Consider the following 15,866-nt stretch of genomic DNA (forward strand, 5'->3'; position numbering starts at 1 on the left):
GTGTATATCGGTCTGGCTGCGGTGCCATCTACAAACGCAGTTAAAGCCAAGGTGATGAGTAGACTGAAGTTGGGCTCAAGTGGCTGTGCTGCGGGATGTGTTTCCCATACGTTTATTTATTTTTGGAGACTCGCCACAATTTTAAAACTGATCGATTTTCAAAAAGGCTTCGTTAACATGAAGTAACGTAACGTTACGTAATGTACTGCACGTTTAATAATAATAATTCCTTACATTTATGTTTAAATATCAAAACGAGGCACGGGTGTTTTTATATCGCTGTATTTCTGAAAGAACACTTGCATATATGCTCTGCTTTGTTTACAGCTGTTACTGGGGAAACCTCTATTTCTCGCGCTTTATGTCTATGCTTTAAAACATCTCCTGCTGGCAAATAATGAATTAGCATTTTCATTAAGTCCGCCTGATCCATACAGAAAACACATTTTGTTTGTTCATATTACTGTGTTATTTTAGTGTACTATGTGCTGCTCTCAGGGCTGCAGTACTCAATAGATTCATATTACTGTGTAATTTTAGTGTACTAGAGTACTATACATTGATCTTGGAAAATATAACTGAATTAACTACCATAGAACTATCCCTTTTATGCATGTTAGTTTGGATAAAATCATTAGAAATATAAGTCTAAGGCATTCAGAAGTTTTATTCTTTTCACAGTTCTCCTCAAAACACTAATTTTGAAAGCTTGAACTCAAAATTCGCAAAACAAGTTTGCTATCACTTTTAGTATTTGTAATTTTGTGCTTTTTTCTTTTTTCCCCTCTTTTTTTCTTTGGTTGATATCTCCTTAGATAATGGATGCCTTGTTCCATCTGTTCAGCAGGGTAAGATGTTAACTAAACTAATTTGAACACTTTCTATATAAGGGGAAGACACCAGTCTAATCTAACACACCTGAGTATTTTATCATGTATTGTGAAAATGTCTTGACGTATTGTGATATATATTTTCGTTATGGCCCAACCCTGCCTAGGAGTATTTTCAATACAAGAATTATTGGAACAGTACCATCAACACTTGTGAATGAAGACATCAAAATGGTCATAAAATGGTCGCTGGTATTGTTCGGATAATTAGTTTGCTTTTTTTCATGCACTTCATTGACCTTGTGAAGTTGCACTTATTTTAAAAATGATTGTCAGTACCTTTCATTTTTTTTGTTTAGAAGCGGCCAGATGTTTTGGCCATTAATAATCAGACCCTGGGTCACATTCTGGAGGGTGACACCCGGGCTAGGAGCAGTTATTTTACGAAGGTAAGAAGTACCCTGACAAAACTTGAAAAGCCAGTTCTTACCAGTGTTACAGGTATAACTAATATAGACAAATATTCATTGCTAGTCTCAAAGAATAGTTTTTAATTTGCTCTTACTGAATTAAAGGTATTACATACAGTATTGTTCAAAATAATAGCAGTACAATGTGACTAACCAGAATAATCAAGGTTTTTCGTATATTTTTTTATTGCTACGTGGCAAACAAGTTACCAGTAGGTTCAGTAGATTCTCAGAAAACAAATGAGACCCAGCATTCATGATATGCACGCTCTTAAGGCTGTGCAATTGGGCAATTAGTTGAATTAGTTGAAAGGGGTGTGTTCAAAAAAATAGCAGTGTGGCATTCAATCACTGAGGTCATCAATTTTGTGAAGAAACAGGTGTGAATCAGGTGGCCCCTATTTAAGGATGAAGCCAACACTTGTTGAACATGCATTTGAAAGCTGAGGAAAATGGGTCGTTCAAGACATTGTTCAGAAGAACAGCGTACTTTGATTAAAAAGTTGATTAGAGAGGGGAAAACCTATAAAGAGGTGCAAAAAATGATAGGCTGTTCAGCTAAAATGATCTCCAATGCCTTAAAATGGAGAGCAAAACCAGAGAGACGTGGAAGAAAACGGAAGACAACCATCAAAATGGATAGAAGAATAACCAGAATGGCAAAGGCTCAGCCAATGATCACCTCCAGGATGATCAAAGACAGTCTGGAGTTACCTGTAAGTACTGTGACAGTTAGAAGACGTCTGTGTGAAGCTAATCTATTTTCAAGAATCCCCCGCAAAGTCCCTCTGTTAAAAAAAAGGCATGTGCAGAAGAGGTTACAATTTGCCAAATAACACATCAACTGGCCTAAAGAGAAATGGAGGAACATTTTGTGGACTGATGAGAGTAAAATTGTTCTTTTTGGGTCCAAGGGCCACAGGCAGTTTGTGAGACGACCCCCAAACTCTGAATTCAAGCCACAGTACACAGTGAAGACAGTGAAGCATGGAGGTGCAAGCATCATGACATGGGCATGTTTCTCCTACTATGGTGTTGGGCCTATTTATCGCATACCAGGGATCATGGATCAGTTTGCATATGTTAAAATACTTGAAGAGGTCATGTTGCCCTATGCTGAAGAGGACATGCCCTTGAAATGGTTGTTTTAACAAGACAATGACCCAAAACACACTAGTAAACGGGCAAAGTCTTGGTTCCAAACCAACAAAATTAATGTTATGGAGTGGCCAGCCCAATCTCCAGACCTTAATCCAATTGAGAACTTGTGGGGTGATATCAAAAATGCTGTTTCTGAAGCAAAACCAAGAAATGTGAATGAATTGTGGAATGTTGTTAAAGAATCATGGAGTGGAATAACAGCTGAGAGGTGCCACAAGTTGGTTGACTCCATGCCACACAGATGTCAAGCAGTTTTAAAAAACTGTGGTCATACAACTAAATATTAGTTTAGTGATTCACAGGATTGCTAAATCCCAGAAAAAAAAAATGTTTGTACAAAATAGTTTTGAGTTTGTACAGTCAAAGGTAGACACTGCTATTTTTTTGAACACACCCCTTTCAACTAATTGCCCAATTGCACAGCCTTAAGAGCGTGCATATCATGAATGCTGGGTCTTGTTTGTTTTCTGACAATCTACTGAACCTACTGGTAACTTGTTTGCCACGTAGCAATAAAAAATATACTAAAAACCTTGATTATTCTGGTTAGTCACATTGTACTGCTATTATTTTGAACAATACTGTACATTTCATTTTACATTCATAATTTTACTTTCCTTTTAAGAAGAACATGTTTGAAAATAAAACAGAGGTTGTTGGTCCCTTTTTGGAGGACGGGAATCATTGGACTTTTTTTGTAAGTTACTTACCAAGTAACTATGTACATATTATAAACATGTCAAGCATATTGGCTCCCAGTGTAACATATTTTTTTTTTTTTTCTAGCACTGCAGCATTGTTGACCGTGCAATTACAGACCTTAATTCACTTGGGGAAACAGATGAACAATTTAACAAAATAGCAGAAACTGGAGGTACAGGCATTTTTTACCCCCAAAAAACAAAATTACATTTTTGCTTTTCTATGTAAACTTTATTTTACACATCTGCATTACATATTTTAATTTTTATCTACATTTCAGCACATTTGCTGCTTAAAAAGGCTACCAGGGGCCATGGAAAAGAGTACTCAGGAAACATAGCTTACAGCATGATAGCATATCATGTGGTGTTTTCACAGCTGTGGTAAAATGCTTTTCATTTATTATTGTTATTACTACTACTAAAAAAATCATTGTCAGTTTTTTGGATCATGAAACTTTTGTCATTTGTAATGATATTGCATATATTTCATATGACTAATTGGTTTATTGGTTTTAGAAATTCTACAACATTTCAGTTGATTATGGCATTGAACTAATCATTCTTTTTGGAACACCTTTAGTTTGCTGAGGCCATACTTGGAGGCTCGGGGGGATACCTTACGTGCTCTCCTATCCAGGAAGAGAGGGAGAGCGTCTGGGGACACTTTTCTTTAGTTCACTTGGTAAGTACCATGTTCATGTATGAATTTAGAATTCCCTTTCGAAAGTGAACTTCTACTCTGCGCTGACAGTGCTATGGGGAACGTCCTCTGTGACCCGTGCTTGAAATGCCAAAAATCACAACACTCCAATCCTATTGGCCGGCGACAGTCTATCACATCAAACTGATCCTTGTCCCAGGTTTCTGACACCGGAGGACACACAAAACTTGTGTGTTTCTTGTCTGGGCGAGGAGCACGCACAGTCAGTACTCGAGGGTGCTGCCTGTGCTAACTGTGAGCGTTTTCCCATGAAAACGCTCCGTTCTCGTTTGGCCCTCTTCTCGAGGTGCCGTCACCGCTGCCTGGTGGTTCCGGCCCCGAATGTGCTGAGGCTGAGCGGCGGCTGAAATCATGGGGCTCGCAGGTGGAGCTTGCTGAGGAATGTGAAAGGGGTGTCAATCTTTCTCAAGCCGAAGCGGCTGACGAGGATGCGCTTCTGGCGGATGACGGCGATGTGCTATGTTTGACATCCTCGGACCCAGGAGCGAGTGCTCTCTTGGATCAAAGCCCCGGAGAACAGGAGATGGCCAAAGTGGCTAGGCCTCCCTGCGTGGCTTTTTCGGAGTTGCTGGAGGTTATGGAACACATCTCGAGCAGACTGCAGCTGCCCTGGGAGTGCGTGAGGAGGGAACCCGTTCGCAGCAGGTTAGACAATCGTTTTCTCTCTACCGTTTGATGTGATAGGCTGTCGCCAGTCAATAGGATTGGAGTGTTGTGATTTTTGGCATTTCGAGCACGGGTCAAGGAGGGCGTTCCCTATAGCGCTGTCAGCGCAGAGTCTCGTTCTCTGTTCTCAGGGAACCATGGTTACATACGTAACCTGAGACGTTCCTACTGGTTGTTTCCTGTCGAAAGATCAATAATGCAGCAAATATGTTTCCTATGTGTTTCAGATAGGTCAGGTATTTGTGGCATCTGTTTTCATAAAGTACCCAGGAAGAACAAGGCAAGTGATGCGAATGACAATTTAAATATTAGAAAATAAAGTTAGATTCTAAGCTTCAACTGATGTTTGTCCATTGGTTTTTTGATCTAGTACACCAGATTAAATTGTTTAATTAGTTGGGGAATAAAAGATAAATACAATAAATAAATGTTCCTTAGGAATTGGATAACCTTGATCTAACCTTTTTTTCATGCAAATGATCTTTCTAGGAAAAATGTTCAATATGTTTTGTCAGTATTCATAAAAGATGTCTTCCTGGGAAACCGGAGTTTCTTTTTTGCAAAGGTAGTACATTTTGGATTAAATGACCCTTGTGACTACATTATAAAATAATCCTTCTAACAACTGCAAAGTTTAGGGTTAGTTCACCCAAAAATGAGAATTCGGTCATTAATTTCTCACTCTCAAGTCGGTCCACACCTGTAAGACCTTCGTCATCCTCAGTATTGGGCTGATTTTCAAAACACTGCTTCATGAAGCTTTTAAGCTTTACAAATCTTTTGTTTCAAATCAGACGTTCGGATCACTGAAGTCAGATGATTTCAGTAATCGAGGCTTCGTTACAGCATAAGTGTTTTGAAATGTCAATGGTTCACGTGACTTTGGCAGTTTGATATGCGCTCTGAACCACTGATTCAAAACAAAAGATTCATAGAGCTTCAAAGCTTCACGAACCAGTGTTTTGAAATCACCCATCACTAGATATAGTTGAATAAAGTCATTTCGTTTTTTGGTGCACAAAAAGTGTTCTCATCACTTCATAACATTAAAGTTGAACCACTGTAGCCACATGAACTGTTTTAAACATGTTTTTAGTAGCTTTCTGGGCATCTGATAGCGTTGATTATCTTGCTGTCAAGAGAGGCCTCACTGAGCCATCAGATTTGATCAAAAATATCTTAATTTGTGTTCCAAAGATGAACAAAGGTCTTACGGGAGTGGATCTACTTAATGACAGATATTTTTTTCAGGGCAAACTAACCCTATATGGCACTTTACATTTTTAGAGGCTGTATAAACTATTATTAAAATTGACTAACAGATAGTCTGTTCTCTATTCATTTAATATTATTTCTAAATACATCAATTATGTTAGAAGACAGCTCAGGAGAAAGCGAGAATGAACCTGAGGGACAAGACAGATCAGGAGGAAGAGAGAACGAACCTGAGGGAGAAGACAGCTCAGGAGAAAGAGAGGACGAACCTGAGGGACAAGAAAATCAGGAGAAAGAGAGGACGAACCTGAGGGACAAGATAGATCAGGAGAAAGAGAGGACGAACCTGAGGGACAAGACAGATCAGGAGAAAGAGAGGACGAACCTGAGGGACAAGATAGATCAGGAGAAAGAGAGGACGAACCTGAGGGACAAGACAGATCAGGAGAAAGAGAGGATGAACCTGAGGGACAAGATAGATCAGGAGAAAGAGAGGACGAACCTGAGGGACAAGACAGATCAGGAGAAAGAGAGGACGAACCTGAGGGAGAAGACAGATCAGGAGGAAGAGAGGACGAACCTGAGGGACAAGACAGATCAGGAGGAAGAGAGGACGAACCTGAGGGACAAGACAGATCAGGAGAAAGAGAGGACGAACCTGAGGGACAAGACAGATCAGGAGAAAGAGAGGACGAACCTGAGGGACAAGACAGATCAGGAGAAAGAGAGGACGAACCTGAGGGACAAGACAGATCAGGAGAAAGAGAGGACGAACCTGAGGGACAAGACAGATCAGGAGGAAGAGAGGACGAACCTGAGGGAGAAGACAGATCAGGAGGAAGAGAGGACGAACCTGAGGGACAAGATAGATCAGGAGAAAGAGAGGACGAACCTGAGGGACAAGACAGATCAGGAGGAAGAGAGGACGAACCTGAGGGACAAGACAGATCAGGAGGAAGAGAGGACGAACCTGAGGGAGAAGACAGATCAGGAGGAAGAGAGGACGAACCTGAGGGAGAAGACAGCTCAGGAGAAAGAGAGGACGAACCTGAGGGACAAGACAGCTCAGGAGAAAGAGAGGACGAACCTGAGGGACAAGACAGATCAGGAGAAAGAGAGGACGAACCTGAGGGACAAGACAGATCAGGAGAAAGAGAGGACGAACCTGAGGGACAAGATAGATCAGGAGAAAGAGAGGACGAACCTGAGGGACAAGATAGATCAGGAGAAAGAGAGGACGAACCTGAGGGACAAGATAGATCAGGAGAAAGAGAGGACGAACCTGAGGGACAAGATAGATCAGGAGAAAGAGAGGACGAACCTGAGGGACAAGATAGATCAGGAGAAAGAGAGGACGAACCTGAGGGACAAGATAGATCAGGAGAAAGAGAGGACGAACCTGAGGGACAAGATAGATCAGGAGGAAGAGAGGACGAACCTGAGGGACAAGACAGATCAGGAGGAAGAGAGGACGAACCTGAGGGAGAAGACAGATCAGGAGGAAGAGAGAACGAACCTGAGGGAGAAGACAGCTCAGGAGAAAGAGCGGACGAACCTGAGGGAGAAGACAGCTCAGGAGAAAGAGAGGACGAACCTGAGGGACAAGATAGATCAGGAGAAAGAGAGGACGAACCTGAGGGACAAGATAGATCAGGAGAAAGAGAGGACGAACCTGAGGGACAAGACAGATCAGGAGGAAGAGAGAACGAACCTGAGGGAGAAGACAGCTCAGGAGAAAGAGAGGACGAACCTGAGGGACAAGACAGATCAGGAGAAAGAGAGAGAACAAACCTGAGGGACAAGACAGATCAGGAGAAAGAGAGGACGAACCTGAGGGACAAGACCGATCAGGAGAAAGAGAGGACGAACCTGAGGGACAAGATAGATTAGGAGAAAGAGAGAACGAACCTGAGGGAGAAGACAGATCAGGAGGAAGAGAGGACGAACCTGAGGGAGAAGACAGCTCAGGAGAAAGAGAGGACGAACCTGAGGGACAAGATAGATCAGGAGAAAGAGAGAACGAACCTGAGGGAGAAGACAGATCAGGAGGAAGAGAGGACGAACCTGAGGGAGAAGACAGCTCAGGAGAAAGAGAGGACGAACCTGAGGGAGAAGACCGATCAGGAGGAAGAGAGAACGAACCTGAGGGAGAAGACAGCTCAGGAGAAAGAGAGGACGAACCTGAGGGACAAGACAGCTCAGGAGGAAGAGAGAACGAACCTGAGGGAGAAGACAGCTCAGGAGGAAGCAAACAAAATGAAGGAATTCAGGAAGAAAGCAGCTCGGGACTTAACCAAGTTCAAGGTAAAGTCTTAAGTAAGATCTTGGAAAAACACAAATTTGTTTAAAAATTTGTGGACACTTTGTCCTACATGAATTTTCATGTGAAATTAAGGTTGTTAATATTGAGATATTATGCCATTTGCTGCTGCTATGTACTTCTTTAACCTGTGGAAGGTTTTAGCCATTGTAAAAAAAAAAAAAAAAATCAGTGGTTTTAATGTTACTGTAGTAAACAATGTGATTAGTGTGTTGATTTGTGTAGTAAAGAACCAGTGTTTATATTGACACTGTTATAAACAAAGAAAACCACAATGTATTTATTAATCTATAGACATAGTAATTACTTTTAACTTAATTTAAATGAAAGCATGCTATGCCTCTCCCATACTGATACTGTTACTTTTCTTTTTATTCACCCTTCCAGGGGGATTCCTGGTGGAAAGTGTTTTAAAAGTTTCAGACTCTCATCAAGCAAAAATGTAAATAAAACAAAAATTAAAATAAATGTGTATATATATATATATATATATATATATATATATATATATATATATATGTTTATGTACAGTATTGTTCAAAATAATAGCAGTACAATGTGACTAACCAGAATAATCAAGGTCTTTCGTATATTTTTTTATTGCTACGTGGCAAACAAGTTACCAGTAGGTTCAGTAGATTCTCAGAAAACAAATGAGACCCAGCATTCATGATATGCACGCTCTTAAGGCTGTGCAATTGGGCAATTAGTTGAATTAGTTGAAAGGGGTGTGTTCAAAAAAATAGCAGTGTGGCATTCAATCACTGAGGTCATCAATTTTGTGAAGAAACAGGTGTGAATCAGGTGGCCCCTATTTAAGGATGAAGCCAACACTTGTTGAACATGCATTTGAAAGCTGAGGAAAATGGGTCGTTCAAGACATTGTTCAGAAGAACAGCGTACTTTGATTAAAAAGTTGATTAGAGAGGGGAAAACCTATAAAGAGGTGCAAAAAATGATAGGCTGTTCAGCTAAAATGATCTCCAATGCCTTAAAATGGAGAGCAAAACCAGAGAGACGTGGAAGAAAACGGAAGACAACCATCAAAATGGATAGAAGAATAACCAGAATGGCAAAGGCCCAGCCAATGATCACCTCCAGGATGATCAAAGACAGTCTGGAGTTACCTGTAAGTACTGTGACAGTTAGAAGACGTCTGTGTGAAGCTAATCTATTTTCAAGAATCCCCCGCAAAGTCCCTCTGTTAAAAAAAAAGGCATGTGCAGAAGAGGTTACAATTTGCCAAAGAACACATCAACTGGCCTAAAGAGAAATGGAGGAACATTTTGTGGACTGATGAGAGTAAAATTGTTCTTTTTGGGTCCAAGGGCCACAGGCAGTTTGTGAGACGACCCCCAAACTCTGAATTCAAGCCACAGTACACAGTGAAGACAGTGAAGCATGGAGGTGCAAGCATCATGATATGGGCATGTTTCTCCTACTATGGTGTTGGGCCTATTTATCGCATACCAGGGATCATGGATCAGTTTGCATATGTTAAAATACTTGAAGAGGTCATGTTGCCCTATGCTGAAGAGGACATGCCCTTGAAATGGTTGTTTCAACAAGACAATGACCCAAAACACACAGGTAAACGGGCAAAGTCTTGGTTCCAAACCAACAAAATTAATGTTATGGAGTGGCCAGCCCAATCTCCAGACCTTAATCCAATTGAGAACTTGTGGGGTGATATCAAAAATGCTGTTTCTGAAGCAAAACCAAGAAATGTGAATGAATTGTGGAATGTTGTTAAAGAATCATGGAGTGGAATAACAGCTGAGAGGTGCCACAAGTTGGTTGACTCCATGCCACACAGATGTCAAGCAGTTTTAAAAAACTGTGGTCATACAACTAAATATTAGTTTAGTGATTCACAGGATTGCTAAATCCCAGAAAAAAAAAATGTTTGTACAAAATAGTTTTGAGTTTGTACAGTCAAAGGTAGACACTGCTATTTTTTTTAACACACCCCTTTCAACTAATTGCCCAATTGCACAGCCTTAAGAGCGTGCATATCATGAATGCTGGGTCTTGTTTGTTTTCTGACAATCTACTGAACCTACTGGTAACTTGTTTGCCACGTAGCAATAAAAAATATACTAAAAACCTTGATTATTCTGGTTAGTCACATTGTACTGCTATTATTTTGAACAATACTGTATATATGTGTCACGAGATCTCGCGAGACTAAAATGTGATGAGATGAAGTGAAGTATTCTTGTGATGTTGCCATGACAGAGTGTTAGGATGATTAGGAAAGAATATGCCACCGCTACATTTACATTACGCCTCCACTGACATTTTTTTGAGCGCGATCAGTCATAAGTATCAATTTACATTCACTCAAAGCTGCGCACACACTTAGTGGATTCATAATATCGGACTCACCGCAGGTAACTCATAATCTGCAGTTGTTACTCCTGTCTCCTGACAAAAACATTGTATGCAGTGCCTGTGGAGTGTGCAGTGTTACTGGAGCGTGCAGCCACGTACGTCTCTCACAAGGAACGTCGTGGCAGTGATTGACAAGACAAAGGAGATGGTCCTCACTGCAGAACACAAGTCCAGGGGGCGTGGTTGGATCCAGATCCAACTCCTCCCACCTTACATATACCTAAACCTACCCGTCTCCACCCCCTGATCCCTAAACCCACCCACCGCCACCCTTAAACCTACCCATCTCCACCCCTAAACCTACCAATCTCCACCCCCTAGATGGGGATCCAACCACCCCCTAGATCTTGTGTTCTGCAGTGAGGGGCTACTGAGACAGAGGGCAAATCATTTACGTGATGATCGCATAAATGATTGGCTGATGTTTTTAAGGCCCTACCTCGTGCACAGATGATGTATATTAAAATTATTCCTTTCAGTGCACCTAATAAATAGTCTTTTATCAGTTAGTAAAGACAGTTTCAAGTAATATTGCAAAAATGTATAAAACAAAACATCCTCTTTAGCACCTTTAATAAATACTGTAGCAAATATATTGCTCATTGTTAGTTGATGTTGGTTAATACATTAATGTTAATAAATGAGACCTTATTGTAAAGTGTTACCATTTTTATTTATACTGTTTTTATTTCTATGATCAGTTTGTGGAAAGGAGTTCAGTTAGGAGGTCAAAGGTTGTAGAAGCTCATAAATCATGTACAGTAAGGTCTGAAGAGACTGAAATCATACAGAAGTGAAGTCAGTGAGTTGAGTTTGTGGCAAAACCTTTTACAGTGCTTGAGTATTGTTGCCTTTTACTGCATATGATAATTCATAATCAAAGTAGAAATGAAATGACATTCATTACAAGATGATTAGTTAAAACATTTCAAATACACCTGCAGAATATGTTTTCTAGTCATGTATTTCGCCATTGAGGATTTCTTAAAAATAGTGTGTAAAAATCTTGTCTCGTCTCATCTCGTGAACTCAATCTTGAGTCTCGTCTTGTCTCGTGAGATACCCGTCTCGTCACACCCCTAATATATACAGGTGCTGGTCATATAATCATCAATAAGTTGATTTATTTCACTAATTTCATTCAAAAAGTGAAACTTATATTATATTCATTCATTACACACAGACTGATATATTTCAAATGTGCCCAAGCTATCAGTACCTGGTTTAAGGACCATGGTATTCCTGTTCTTAATTGGCCAGCAAACTCGCCTGACCTTAACGTCATAGAAAATCTATGAGGTTTTGGGAAGAGGAAGATGCGATATGCCAGACCCAACAATGCAGAAGAGCTGAAGACCACTATCAGAGCAACCTGGGCTCTCATAACACCTGAGCAGTGTCACAGACTGATCGACTCCATGCCACGCCGCCTTGCTGCAGTAATTCAGACAAAAGGAGCCACAACTAAGTATTGAGTGCTGTACATGCTCATACTTTTCATGTTCATACTTTTCAGTTGTCCAAGATTTCTAAAAATCCTTTCTTTGTATTGGTCTTAAGTTAAATTCTAATTTTCTGATATACTGAATTTGGGATTTTCCTTAGTTATCAGTTATAATCATCAAAATGAAAAGAAATAAACATTTGAAATATATCAGTCTGTGTATAATGAATGAATATAATATACAAGTTTCACTTTTTGAATGAAATTAATGAAATAAATGAACTTTTTGATGATATTCTAATTATATGACCAGCCTGTATATATAAATGAGTTATTAATTATAGCAAATTATGCTGTATATCAGTTATTTTAAAAATCAAGTTAATTATCTTATTGCCATGGTTCAAATCCTTCTTTCTTTTGTATACTTTAAAGATTTTTTTTTTTAAAAGATAAAGCACCTCTGCCTTTTCAAGGATTTTTATAATGTACATAACACATTGATATTTCAGATACCTGGTCACATTGGATGAACTACAGAGGAGGTGCTCTCCTCCAGAGAGTTACTCAGCAAACACTGTTGTGGCTTATCTACGGAAGGCCAAGGGACAAAAAACGAAAATCACAGAGAAGTTGGCAGAGTTGGAGGTGAATCCCTCAAAGCGCACAAAGTTCACTTCACAGTGCTCCAAACTTTGTGAAGGTAAAAATATAGTAGTAGTAATAACTCTAAAGGGAATTCTGAGACCAGTATCCTTGTTTTGTGGTTTTGAATAATAAGTTTCTTTATTATAGTAAAATTTTATAACAATATAACTTCCACTAAAATTCCACATTACTTATAACTGTATTGTTATAAAGTTATATAAATGTACAAATAAAATGTAAATGTAATCGTTGACAAGTTGTTTTGCCACTATAGGCAAGTTTTATGGTGTTCAGTTTTACCAAAATAAGTCAATATATTATGTTAATAGCCTGATTTTCTGTTTTACTACCAGTTTTGGAATATACACTCACTGTCCACTTTAATAGGAACTCCTGTACACCATGTCCTTCATAGAATCATACAAGCAGCCAATCATATGGCAACTGCACCCTGCATAAAATCATACAGATACAGGTCAAAAGCACATCAATCATCAGAATGGGGAAAATGTGATCTGTAACTTTTACAGTTTCTGTGCCTCAGATTAGGCATTTGCACCCCCATAATTATTGCTTACTTAATATTTTTTGTACCATTCTGTGCAAACTCAGAGACTTTTGTGTGAGAAACATCCCAGTATATCAGCAGGATCTGAAATATGGCACCAACAACCATGCCACGGTTATTGTGTTGTTGATTCTGATAGTTGATGTGAACATCATTAACCAGAGCTCTTGGAATGTATCTGCATGTTGTTGTTATGTTTACATTATGCTGCTGCCGTGATCGGCTAATTAGATAACTGCATGAATATACAGGTAGTCTTAATAAGGTGGACGATGAGTGTATCCACATACTTCATCTTTTGTTATTTTTTTTGTACTGCTTATAAGTTGGACATTATTACAAATAATTTTGCTGTTGTATTTACTTGTATTTTAGATGAATGCAAGGATCTGGCTGGGGACATAATGTTCCTTGCCGCAAAATTTATCCCCCAGAAAAGGGTGGGTGAAGCCTTGCTTAAAGAAGGGAATGTCCATGCAGCTATGGTCAAAACCGAAGACTGCAGGTAATTTAATATCAATTTACTACTACGCTTGATGTTAAAGGGATAGTTCACCAAAAAATAAAAATTCTGTAATTAATTACTCAGCCTCATGTCGTTCCAAACCTGTAAGATGTTCGTTCATCCTCAGACACAAATTATTTGAAACAAAAGATTTGTAAAGATTTGAAGCTTCATGAAACTGTGTTTTGAAATCACCATCACTAGATATTGATTAATAAAGTCATTATTTTGTCATTTTTGGCACACAAAAAGTATTTTTGTTCACTTCATAACATTAAAGTTGAACCACCATAGTCACAAGACCTGGGGCCTGTACCATGAAGCTGGATTAGGTGGCTAGCCAGCTATGTTTCAGCTTAGTTTCCGCCAACCCTGGGTTTTAGGTACTATGAAAGTAGCTCGGCTTTAATCGGTGTTCATTGCCATGGTATCTTACGCTGCACGGCTAACCTGCTCCGGTGCAGGTTATGTTCTGGATTCAAGATCTCAGACTGAAGGTGAACCAATCAGATGTGAGAGAAGTGACACATGTCTGACACAAAGTCACTCCAGTTTATCTTGCTCCCAGTTAAAGGTCACTTATGCTTAAAAAAAAAAAAAAAAGTCTGGCTTTAATGATAATAACATCATTTTATGATTTATATAATTATTGTGATTCAAATTATTATTTATCTCTTACACACAAGCAATTTTAGTTTAACTGTTTTTATAAATTATTTTAAATAAATATTAATGTATACAGATCATGTAATATAAATAAGCTGTAGTATCAAAAGACTGAACTATTTAAAAAATTACAAATCTGAATTTACATGTTCCAGTCTCTATCACTATATATTTTCAAATGTATAAACTAAGTTAACAAGTTCCACTTGTGACTACACTGATGGAGCAAGATCATTTATTTTATTAGTCCTTCTTCATTTTTCATATGACATTTAAATTTGTCATATTCTTCAATCTCTTAACCTTTAGCCAAACCTTTAACCTTTAGTTTTGATTATCGCTGGGTCTCTCGCGAGAAGTAAATCAAACTTGCTTTCTGTTGCAAGGCTCGTGATTGGCTGTTCGCCAGTGATGTCACATATTCATGTGCACGAGCTCCACAAACTCAGGATCAAAGCCTGAGTTGACAAAGAAAGTTGATGAACAGCATTATGGTACCAACAAAGCCGGATTGGAGAGGTTTGGTTTTGTCAACTCAAAACTAATCCTGTAACTCTGAATTTGTTCAGCTACCATCATGGTACAGGCCCCTGTTTTATATATGTCTTTAGTACCTTTCTGGGCATCTGAAAGTGTTAATTGTCTTGCTGGCAATGGAGGCCTCACTGAGCCATTGGATTTGATCAAAAATATCTTAATTTGTGTTCTGAAGATGAATGAAGATCTTATGGGTGTAGAACGACATGAGGGTTTTTTATTATTTTTTTTGGGTGAACTAACCCTTTAACTTAATGATTCAATGATCAGTTGAACTGGAAAAATAAATAACTTTTTGTATTTTTTATTGCAGGAAGACTTTGAAAGATTTAAAGGCTGCTCTAGAGAACAATTGGGACACATTTGACCTGGCAACACATGGTCTTGGTCCTGCCGTAATAAATGGCACTTTTTCGTTGATAGATGCGTGTCTTAAGGAAAAGATGAGAGCAATGAAAAACAAAGACTCCACAGATGAGTAAGGTTCCCCCACTTTTGTTTACTTGTATTGTTTCAAACTCTTGTTTCTCAATGTTCAGCTGTACAAAAAAAAAAAAAAAAAAATTAATAAAACATTACAAAGAATTGTGTTTTTTTATTCATATCTTTTTTAACATACAATGAATAAGGTAGTATATATAGTCCATAGGGAAATTGAGTTATTTTATGTAACTTGTGCACGTAACTGCTTTAGGTTGAAAAACAACATTTGAGGGGAAACCAGGGATGGGCAGTTTTTGAGAGTAACCACAGATCGCTCACGCACAGAATCATTCAGTGTGGAAATGTACTGTAAACACTGTTCTATGATTGCTCAATAAAATAGTTTAGAAACTGAACATTTCTGAATTTATGTCTCAACTAAATCCCACAACTTCACTAGTAGAGAGACGCTGCCAGGTAGAATGAATTCACACACACAATTGCTCTTACTAATGCATTCATATGAATGATCTTTACTGTGCTACTTTCTGTATCTGATTTAGAATGAGTAGAAATCTGTGAGAAATATAACCA

At 38.9% G+C, this 15,866-nt stretch overlaps 3 protein-coding genes and 1 long non-coding RNA gene across 5 annotated transcripts in view; 3 read left to right on the forward strand and 1 right to left on the reverse strand.

Moving 5' to 3' along the window:
* LOC127953394 (zinc finger protein 501-like) overlaps positions 1-15,866 on the forward strand; it is a 485,311-nt gene that overhangs the window by 379,613 nt on the left and 89,832 nt on the right. The gene's annotated exons all lie outside the window — the stretch shown is intronic.
* LOC127953369 (zinc finger protein 271-like) overlaps positions 1-15,866 on the forward strand; it is a 137,270-nt gene that overhangs the window by 32,524 nt on the left and 88,880 nt on the right. The gene's annotated exons all lie outside the window — the stretch shown is intronic.
* On the forward strand, positions 5,579-12,584 carry LOC127953408 (trichohyalin-like). The gene is made up of 5 exons (XM_052552650.1): positions 5,579-6,620; positions 7,245-7,283; positions 7,676-8,071; positions 8,475-8,529; positions 12,438-12,584. Exons 1-4 carry the CDS (start codon positions 5,922-5,924, stop codon positions 8,499-8,501), a joined length of 1,161 nt encoding a protein of 386 aa, XP_052408610.1. The 5' UTR covers positions 5,579-5,921; the 3' UTR covers positions 8,502-8,529; positions 12,438-12,584.
* On the reverse strand, positions 5,861-7,735 carry LOC127953505 (uncharacterized). The gene is made up of 6 exons (XR_008153272.1): positions 7,598-7,735; positions 7,440-7,558; positions 7,245-7,283; positions 6,621-6,776; positions 6,192-6,230; positions 5,861-5,958 (listed from the first exon to the last, which is right to left on the reverse strand). It is a non-coding gene; the product is annotated as an uncharacterized LOC127953505 (long non-coding RNA).

Source organism: Carassius gibelio, chromosome B3 (assembly GCF_023724105.1).
Source record: "Carassius gibelio isolate Cgi1373 ecotype wild population from Czech Republic chromosome B3, carGib1.2-hapl.c, whole genome shotgun sequence".
NCBI lineage: Eukaryota > Metazoa > Chordata > Actinopteri > Cypriniformes > Cyprinidae > Carassius > Carassius gibelio.

Bases quoted from the DNA above. Each gene is read 5' to 3' on its own strand.
- LOC127953408 (XM_052552650.1), top strand. From the start codon at position 5,922: ATGTTAGAAGACAGCTCAGGAGAAAGCGAGAATGAACCTGAGGGACAA. The intron at 6,621-7,244 runs CTGAGGGACAAG...GAGAGGACGAAC, and splicing joins AGGAGGAAGAGAGGACGAAC to CTGAGGGAGAAGACAGATCA. The intron at 8,072-8,474 runs GTAAAGTCTTAA...TCACCCTTCCAG, and splicing joins GGGACTTAACCAAGTTCAAG to GGGGATTCCTGGTGGAAAGT.